Below are 10,662 nucleotides of genomic sequence, written 5' to 3' on the forward strand. Positions count from 1 at the left end.
AAGCTTAAAATAATTGTGTAATGGCTCTAGGAGACTATGATCTTGATAAAAGTAAAGAGAGAAATTCAAAGAGTCCAGGCAGAAAAAGCTGACAGACACAAGAGCAGAGTCAAAATCCAGGTACTTGCTCCACTGCTTCAAGTTTGCCCAGATACATGAGTATCAAGACTTCTGTATTTATGGAGGGAACTCTACATTTCCTCACTCTAACAGAGAGTAACCAATCTTCAGGAGCGCCCATGCCCAGATGCAAGTAAGCAGCCAATCTTCTAAAATGCTTTGCTAAAAGCAAGTTTTTCTTTTATTCTTCAAATATCTCACTGATAGCACATGCAAATCAAGCCATACTGACCAATTTTCTAATAAACGAATACTGTAGATTATAATTAAGGAAATACTCCTATAGCCAATGTGGGACAGATACTTAGAAACAGAGATGTAAAAAAATACCTGAACATCCCAGAATGGATTTTCTTGAAAACTTTTTACCAACTAATACTCTTAGGCAACTACAAACCAAACTATTAGTTGGTATGAGTTTTCAAGAAAGTCCATTCTGGGATGTTCAGTGTTTTTTGTTTGTTTGCTTTTGGTTTTGGTTTTGGGTTTTTTTTTGGGGGGGTTGGTCTTTTTGAGACAGGGTCTCCCTGTAGCCCCAGCTGTCCTGGAACTCACTATGTGGACCAGGCTGGCCTTGAACTCACAGAGATTTGCCTGCCTCTGCCTCCCAAGTGCTGGGATTAAAGGTGTGCGCCACCGCTCCCGGCTTTGTTTTTGTTTTTTTATGTCTTTAAGAGTATTGGAAGTAAAGGACTTGTGTTGTTATGGAATTTTTGCTTACAAATGCATTGTTATCTTTAAACCTCTAGTCCTGCCACCACTCCTGGGCCAGTGCACTGATTAAAAACATGGCTTTTCAGACCCCAGGTCTTCACCTCATCCAGTTTTTACTGCCCAGGCCATATTCTATACTTACCCACCAAGGACTCTCCTTCTTGTGATATAATAATATTTGACATCTCCTTCTGAGAACACAGGCTTCTGTGCCTTTAAATATTCTCATGCTGCTCCTCCTAATCACATCTTGTCCCCCTTGAACCCCTTTGACTGCTTCAGGACACCATTACATGATACTGATACATTATAGCAACACCTGCTCCTGTTCTAAATTTCCTTTCTACACAACTGGCTTTCCTGGTTTGTTTCTCACATTCACACTCATGCTCCTGAGTCTTCTATTACCTTATTCAACTTTCCTTCATTAATGCTTGATGAAGCTCCATATAATATGGAAAAGTATTTGCTTCCTTCCTCCCCTTTTATACCTGGGATGTAGCACCTTAAAACTAAATTTACAAAATCATTAATGTCACTGCCACTATAAACTTATATTAAAACTATATTGAGGGGACTAGAGAAATGGCTCAGTGGTTAGGAGAGCATGCTGCTCTCAGAGAGCAGAAGATCTGAGTTTGTTTCCCAGTATCCACATCCAGCAGCTCACAGCTACCCATAACTCCAGTTCCAGGGGATCCTATGCCCTATGCCCTATCCCTCTTCTGGCTTCCATGGGCACCTGTACTCACATGCATAGACAGACACACATAATACACATAATTAAAAATAAAATAAATCTTTTAAAAAACTATGTTGAGGGCTGGGTATACTTTAATTTTAGTATTCAGAAGGCAGAAGCAGGTGGATCTCTGAGATCACAGCCAGCCTGGTCTACATAGCAAATTCCAGACCAGCTGGGGCTACAAGGAGACCCTGTCTCAAAAAAAACTATCTTGAGATTTAAAGTCAAGAAACTCCTTCATAATTTTCCTAATAACCTTTCTCTTCCAGTGTCTACAATGATTTCAAGCTCACTTATCTTACTTTAAATCTCCAACCCAACTACTCAGCAGATAAACTTTCCTAGTCCCTTACTGAGAAAATAGAACTCACCCAATGTGTAATTATCTCAATTTCCTATACCAAGTCTACACCTTTGATGGCATCTACCTATACTTTTCTCCTGTATATATATATTCAATACAAATTCTGTATATATTCAATATAAATGAAATTTTGGTGTTATATTTTGACTTTATGTAATTTTATTGTTTTGGAGCTGGGAATTGAACCTTGTCTCAATGAGCATACTGTGCACCCACACTACTGACAAGATACCTCCCAACCCCGTGTTCTAATTTTTATTTTAACAGAAATTCAGCTACTTCTTTCCAGTTACTTCATAAATGCCAACACATTGGATTCCTATGAAAATGATCCAGAAGATAATCCTATTTTATAGGTAGGTAGGGAAATAAAAGTACCTAATTCATCCAAGTCTGTAGACAGGATTCTAATGTTGACATTTTGATCCAGAACTCATGTTTCTAAATACTATAAACATTCCAAGTGCACAGATACATGTCCCTTCTAGGTGTTTCCATACTACTTTTTACCTATGCATTATTATATCTTAATTACTAGTTTGTTGATTTTTCTAGTCTACAGGCTTCATAGAGACAAAGATCACATCTTACTTGAGTCATGTCCTCACATATGTATTTTTTAAAATATAAAAGCAGGGAGTTCAATACTCCTATGGCTTACATAAATAGTAAATTTGGTGCGTTCCTTTTTTCCTGATTCATTTGTGTGTGAATGTGTGTGTATGTGTATATATATAAAACCAATTATAATTGACTGACCTCAACAAATATTTACAAGGGTGGAGGACAGATTTCTTTGTAACTACTAAACAAATAGCTTATAAATATATTTATTCAACTTGGGGCATTTTAATGGATTGTTTTGTGTCAGACATTCAGAGCACTAACAGTTTCATGGGGAAATATGTAGACCAGTTTGGTCCAACATTAGACAGGCCAACAATAAGAAATTTTGTAGAGAACTGGGAGAACCCAGATGACCAAGTTATAGCCAAGAATTCTTGCTATGTTGCTTATGGTAGTGATATTATAGTTATATTTTAAAAGACTTTTCCTATTAGAAATAATGGATTGTGTAGTGATAAAAATACATGGTATGTGGACTTTGCTTTCAATTAGTCTAGATGTATTCATTATTTTTTTCAAAGGAAAAATATTTAATGAAAAAATTCATAGAGACACATGGTGGCGCTCCAGGATAAGATGAAAACAGTGCATAGCTAGCACTGTGGGCTCCATTATTCAGGACAAAAGCATCCACTCCACTACAGAGGACGACATTACAGGAGCTTCACCTACAGAGTGGCCTGAAGGATATTTTCGATATAAAAATCAGGGCTTTGTCTTTCCTAATTAAGACCAAACTTAAATTTTGCCACAAAGGAGATTGCCTGAAGCAACCATGGGAATCAGAAGGGTGCTCATTCTGCAGAAAAGGCAAGTCTTGCTTTTCTTTGTTTTGCTCGGATTCTTTCAGGTGAATACTGAATCTCTGCACTATTCTGTAGTGGAGGAAACAGAAATTGGATCTTTTGTAGCTAATGTGGCAAGGGATCTGGGACTGGGGGTGAAGGAGCTGTCCTCACGGGAGGCTCGGGTAGTGTCTGATGATAATGAAAAGCATTTGCACCTTAATTTGCTGACTGGAGATTTGCTCCTGAATGAGAAACTGGACAGGGAAGAGCTGTGTGGTTCTGCTGAATCCTGTGTGCTGCCTTTTCAGGTGGTACTGGAAAACCCTTTGCAGTTTTACCGAGCTGAGCTGCATGTCAGTGATATAAATGATCACCCCCCTACATTCCTGGACAAGGAAATAACTATTAAAATATCGGAAAGTACTACTATTGGAGCCACATTCTTAATTGAGAATGCTCAAGATTTGGATGTAGGAAGCAACAGTCTCCAGGACTACACCATTAGCCCCAATTCTCACTTCTACATTAAAATTCGAGACAGCGGTGATGGAAAGATATATCCAGAATTGGTTCTAGATAGAGCATTAGATCATGAGGAAGAATCTGAGCTCAGATTGACACTGACAGCACTGGATGGTGGATCTCCACCCAGGTCTGGGACAACTTTGGTTCTCATCAAAGTCTTAGACATCAATGATAATGCTCCTGAGTTTGCTCAGAGCCTCTATGAGGTACAGGTCCTGGAAGATATGCCCATTGGCTCCTGTATTATCACTATCTCTGCTAAGGATGTAGATATGGGAATTTATGGGAAAATAGCCTACTCATTTTTGCATGCAGCAGAAGATATTCGAAAAACCTTCGAAATCAACCCAACATCTGGGGAAGTTAATTTGAGATCACGACTTGATTTTGAACTAATACAGTCCTACTCTGTAAATATCCAGGCAACAGATGGTGGAGGTCTTTCAGCAAAATGCACCCTTTTAGTTAAAGTATTAGATATAAATGACAATGCACCGGAAGTGATCATATCATCAGCTACAAAGACAATTCCAGAGAATGCACCAGAGACTCTAGTCGCTCTTTTTAGTGTCCGAGATCAAGATGCGGGGGACAACGGAAAAATTATTTGCTCTATTCAAGATGACCTCCCGTTCATCCTGAAACCCACCTTCAAGAACTTTTTTACCCTAGTTTCTGAAAAGGCTTTGGATAGAGAGAGCAGAGCTGAGTACAACATCACCATCACACTCTCTGACTTGGGCACACCCAGGTTGATAACAGAAGTCAATATAACAGTACTGGTCTCTGATACTAACGACAATGCCCCCGCCTTCAGCCAAGCCTCCTACACCATGTACGTCCCCGAGAACAACAGCCCCGCCCTGCACATAGGCACAGTCAGAGCCACAGACTCAGACTCAGGCGCCAACGCCCAGCTCACCTACTCGCTGCTGCCGCCCCACGACCCGCACCTGGCCCTCGCCTCGCTGGTGTCCATCAACGCCGACAACGGGCAGCTGTTCGCCCTCAGGGCGCTGGACTACGAGGCCCTGCAGGCCTTCGAGTTCCGCGTGGGCGCCGCAGACCGAGGCTCGCCCGCGCTCAGCAGCCAGGCGCTGGTGCGCGTGCTGGTGCTGGACGCCAACGACAACGCGCCCTTCGTGCTCTACCCGCTGCAGAACGCCTCTGCGCCCTGCACCGAGCTGCTGCCCAGGGCGGCCGAGCCGGGCTACCTGCTCACCAAGGTGGTGGCGGTCGACCGCGACTCGGGCCAGAACGCCTGGCTGTCGTTCCAGCTGCTCAAGGCCACCGAGCCAGGCCTGTTCGGAGTCTGGCCGCACAATGGCGAGGTGCGCACCGCCAGGCTGCTGAGCGAGCGCGACGCGCCCAGGCACAGGCTGCTGCTGCTGGTCAAGGACAATGGCGAGCCGCCGCAGTCGGCCAGCGTCACGCTGCACGTGCTGCTGGTGGATGGCTTCTCGCAGCCCTACCTGCCGCCGCCCGAAGTGGCGCGCCAGCCCGCGCAGCCCGACGCGCTCACGCTCTACCTGGTCATCGCCTTGGCCTCGGTGTCTTCGCTCTTCCTCTTCTCGCTGCTGCTCTTCGTGGCCCTCAGGCTGTGCAGGAGGACCAGGCCGGCCTCTCTGCCTGGCGGCTCTGTGCCTGAGGGCCGCTTTCCTGGACATCTGCTGGACGTCAGTGGGGCGGGGACCCTGTCCCACAGCTACCAGTATGAGGTGTGTCTGGCGGGAGACAGTGGGACAGATGAGTTCAAATTCCTGAAGCCCATCATCCCCAATCTTCAAATCCGTGACTCTGCTTCCAATATGCAGGAAAAGGAGAACTTTAGGAATAGCCTTGGATTTAACATTCAATAAAGCTATTTCCTTTAGAATTTTAATATTGTCCTGCTTTTGAGAAATGGTGGATTTTTTAAATCTGTAATGGGCTTTATGGTTTGCTCCAGTTGCATGCGTTTTCATTTCTCTTGATTTTCTCAGTTACTCTAAGCTATGTCATGGCTATCATGATGCAAAGACACAATCTGCACTTTAGGTGTCCTTATTTTGTAAAGTGTTACCTTAGTGTATCTTAGTGTATCTGCTGTTTTTTGTGATAATAGCAAGACAAAGTAATTGTTTGGGAATGCTGATTAAAGTATTCAGAGCCTATGTCTTGAGGTTGGATTCTATTTAATAGAGTACTAGAGCCCAGCTAGAGGCCTTGGAGTGGGGGGATCCCAAGAAACACAAAAGAAAAAGAGGGGGTTGAGGGAATAAGAACAAGCAAATGTTATCATGTAAGCTACTGCTATATGCCATCAAAAGAGACAAAGCAAAAGTTTTTAGTGTCGTTGAAGCTGGATAGAAAACACATTGTATCATTTGTACTATTCTCTATGCAATAATTTTACCATAAAGGGTAAAAAGATTTTACTCCTCCATAGAGACCTTTGTTTTATACGGTGTTTTTTGTTTTGTTTTGGTTTGGGGTTTTTTTGTTTTGTGGGTTTTTTTGGTTTTTGTTTTTGTTTTTTTTTGGTCTTTTTGAGACAGAGTCTCTCTGTAGCCCCAGCTGTCCTGGGACTCATTATGTAGACCATGCTGGCCTTGAAGTCACAGAGGTCTGCCTGCCTCTGCCTCCCGAGTGCTGGGATTAAAGGTGTGTGCCACCACACCCAGCAAGTGTTTTAAGAATTCATTTTGGTTAAAGTGACCACATTGCATATTATTGATTTCTTAAGTATTTTTTTCTTAACTGGTTTGTTTCCCTGTAGCAACTGATCTGGAACTTGCTAGGTAGGCTGGGCTGGCCTCCATCTCACAGAGATCTGCCTGCCTCTGCTTCCACCACTTCCTGCTCAACAATTTTTAAATGATACTCTTTTGAAGAAGTCTCAAAATACTGCATCTCTAAATGTACCATACTTCTTTAAATTTTGTCACTTTGTATCATTTAATGCTAAAAAGCAGAAAATAGTTCCTAGTGTCTTCCTAAGCTGCCTTCCACCAGAAAAGAACAGGATAAAAAGTTCCCAAGAAATGAAATGAAGATTTCAAACTGTTAAAGAAAATGACTTAATTACTTAGATTTATCCTTCCTAATCATTATTTAGAATAAATATAAGCCAGCTATGAAGGCACAGACCTGTAATCCCAGGGCTCAGGCAACTGAGGCAGGAAGATGAACAACTCAAGGCCAGCCCTGGCTACACAATGAGACCTTGATCTTTTTTTTTTTTTTAAAGCAAACATAGAGCCTGATATGTGACATATTTCTGTAATCTCAACACTTGGTAGTCTGGAGTTTAAAGCCAGCCTGAGCCCTATAGTATAAAGAGAAGCATGGAGTGGTGGTTCAGGTTTGTAATCCCAGCACTTGGGACATGGAGGTTGGAAACTAGCCTGTGCTACACAGAGAGTCCAAGGTCAATCTGGGCTACAAAGTAGCACTCTGTCTCAAAAAAACCTAAATATGATTTTAAAAGTAAGATTGGCCATGGTGACACAAGCCTTTGATCCTGGCACTTGGGAGGCAGAGACAAGCAGATAGCTGTGAGCTGGAGACCAGCCTGGGGTGGTCTACATAGGGAGTTCCAGGGCAGGTGGGGAACTATTTATAAAGTGAATAATTTATAAATTCAATGCGACTTCAATAAAATTCATGGAAAGCAGGTGAGAACCTAAAAATGGTGCTTAATATTAATGTGGGGGAAAGTTGTATGTAAAGCCAAACGAATTTGTTTTTTATTTTTTATTTTTTGGTCTCTTTGAGGCAGGGTCTCCCTGTAGCCCCAGCTGGCCTGGAACTCACTGTGTAAACCAGGCCGGCCTTTAACTCAGAAATCTTGCCTCTGCCTCCCAGCCTCCCAAGTGGCTGGAATTAAAGATGTGCACCATCATGCCTGGCTGAGCCAAAAGAATTTTTGAGAAGAAAAACGGGACTGCTTTACTTTGTGGATATTAGCGACATTAACATTTGAAGTAAATATACTTAGTTGAATAATTCAGGAACACTCACCCAGATTACTGGGTAGAATAAGATCCTTTGATATAAGAAAATTAAGTCATACTATAGGAAATGTCATACTACAAAGGGGTGAGAAAAAAGACTGATGAATTAGCAAATGTTTTTGGAGTAACGATCACTATATAGAGTAATAAAATTCCTGTATCTTGACATATAAAAGTTATCTCCTTGTAAATCCAAGAGATAAATTTGAAATATTTGAGTAAAACTGTGAAATAAATTTAAGTATAAATAACTTTGTAACCTTAGTTTTGGTTTGTATGTTTAAACAAGGCTTTTAGCATACAAAAAATTAAAATACAAATTGCTAAAAATTATTACCTCAGTACTTAAGGCTAGCACAGACTAGCATATAATGGGAAGAAGCTACTTGTGATGGCTTTATTGAGGAGGATTAATATTTAAACTATTAAAATAACTCTTGTGAAGCAGCAAATCACCAGAAAGTTAGGAGAGCCAATAGGAAGATGGGATATTTGAAGACTCTGTCTTCAAACAAGCATATTAATGGGATAAAAAGGAGAGGAAATTTTGAGAGGAAACAAAGGCTTAAAAGTAATCAAAGTGGTGGCATATGCCTTTAATCTTAGCACTCAGGAGGCAGAGGCAGGCAGATCTCTGAGAGTTCAAGGCCAGCCAAAACTACATAGTGAGACCATCTCAAAACACCAATTTTTTTAAAAAAAAGATTAGCACACTATTAGATCAAATTTAGTGCTGAAACCAAGATAGATAGGTAATTACAGACTGTACTTTCCCCTGGGGTCATTTGGAAGCCTGGGAAATTTGAACCTCCATGTCACTGGTTTATATACTAAATTTTTTTGTCTTTTTGAGATAGGGTCTCTCCGTAGCACCAGCTGACCTGAAACCCACCATGTAGATGAGGATGGCCTCCATCTCACAGATATCCACCTGCCTCTGCTTCCAAAGTGCTGGGATTAAAGGCTAGTGCCACCACCCCTGGCTTATACATAAAATTTTTATATAATGGAAATCAAAGCCAAATGAACTGAGGTTTACAGAGACCCTCCCATTAATAGGTATGGGTCCATAAAAGCTACACATATGAGATAAGAGTAAACTGGAAATACCTGAAATCTTGTGTTGAATTTTAGCTTCAAACTTGCTTTTTTAGCCTTAAACTTAACTGGTGGTCATTGACAGGTAGTAATATTAGGGCCTAATAAAACCAAATGCAGATCTCTATAAAAGAATTTTATGTGCCATAAAGTATCAAATTATTCACCTCCTAGCTTCAAATTTTTGGCAGCTGCACACACAAGGAAAAATGAAACCATCAATGTGAGAAAGCAGGAAAAGAAAGAACACTAAAATAAATTTGCAAGAATGTCAGTTATCATTACCATGCAGCCTATCATATACTAACAATGTTAATTTGAATAAAACTTAATATTGAAAATGGACAGGGAACAAGAACAACAAAAAACCTATAAAACATGATAGATTTGGGGAGGCAGAGAAATGGCTAAACCATTAAGGGTGAGTACTACTCTTGCAATTGGGTTCTTGGCACCCATGTCTGGCAGCTCACAATTGCCTGTAACTCTAGCTCCAGGGGCACTGTACTCATACATGTACATACCCTCTACCACATACATATGCAAAATAATTTAAAATGAAATAATTTTTAAAAAATGACAGATTAAAGAGGCCAAAATAAAGCTTCCAGAATGAAAAAATTAATCAAAATTAAAACTGAATAAAAACTTAACAAAAGCACAACAAAATATTTAGTAAAGTGAAATTTTAGATTACAATTACTATATTACACAACTCAGAAAGTTAATAAGATGAAAATACACCAGGAGATTATTAAAAACCTAGAACAGGGGACTGGGGAAATGGCTCAGTGGCTAAGAGCACTTGCTGCTCTTGCAGAGAACCTAGGTTTGGTTCCAAGCACTCACATTAGTAAGTAACAACTGTTCATAACTCCAGCTCCAGGGTATCCAACACCCTCTTCTGGCCTCCATGGACACTGCACACATGTGGTGCAGTTACATACATATAACAATAAATAAATAAAACCACCATAGAATAAAAAGGTTCAACATATATCCAAAGGTAAAAATGAGAAAAAATTGAACCAGAGTAATATTTGAAGAAATAACAGCTGGAAAATTTCTAGAATTGATGAAAACATCAGAAAACAAAGTTAAGAGATCTATGTAATCAATAGCCAGGTATGGTGGCCCACGCCTTTAACCCCAGAACTCGAGAGGCAGAGGCAGGAGGATCTCTGTGAGTTCAAGGCCAGCCTGATCTACATAGTGAGTTCTAGGCCAGCTGGGGCTACAGGGAGACCCATACTTTATTTTCTAATAAGCACTCCTATGGAGTCTCCTATGGAGTACCCCTATGCACATGGTCCTAGCCTGAAACGTCCAACCTTCTCCACAAATAACTACTTGCATGTTCTAGGTTCAGTTTCAAGTACATAACCACATTCATCCTTCCTTTTCTAAGAGTATTTGATAATAGCAACTTGCATAAAAGCAACCTCTAGGTTACATTTCCAACTTCCAAAGAATTTCCTGCTTACTTTTGTAAAGTCAATGACATGAAGAAGTAAACTTAACTATCTTTAGTTGTTTTACATGTTCTCTTCACAGAAATATCATAAATTATTTTAAGCAAGGACTCTATCTTAAGATTTTTATATTCACCAGAGCTATAGCAGATATTAATTTATTGTGTTAATGATTAAATATTAATAGTATCATACATCACAAAGAACTTCAGCT

General features: G+C 40.6%; 2 protein-coding genes across 2 annotated transcripts in view; both read left to right on the top strand.

Moving 5' to 3' along the window:
* LOC103736064 (protocadherin beta-5-like) overlaps positions 1–10,662 on the top strand; it is a 101,557-nt gene that overhangs the window by 63,441 nt on the left and 27,454 nt on the right. The window lies entirely within an intron of this gene.
* Positions 3,090–6,211, top strand: LOC103736063 (protocadherin beta-14-like). Its single transcript, XM_008835494.3, has one exon. It carries the CDS (start codon positions 3,346–3,348, stop codon positions 5,740–5,742), a length of 2,397 nt encoding a protein of 798 aa, XP_008833716.1. The 5' UTR covers positions 3,090–3,345; the 3' UTR covers positions 5,743–6,211.

Source organism: Nannospalax galili, unplaced genomic scaffold, assembly GCF_000622305.1.
Source record: "Nannospalax galili isolate Female #2095 unplaced genomic scaffold, S.galili_v1.0 scaffold1077, whole genome shotgun sequence".
Classification (NCBI taxonomy): domain Eukaryota; kingdom Metazoa; phylum Chordata; class Mammalia; order Rodentia; family Spalacidae; genus Nannospalax; species Nannospalax galili.

Excerpts from the sequence above, each read along its gene's own strand:
- LOC103736063 (XM_008835494.3), top strand. The coding sequence starts at position 3,346 with ATGGGAATCAGAAGGGTGCTCATTCTGCAGAAAAGGCAAGTCTTGCTT.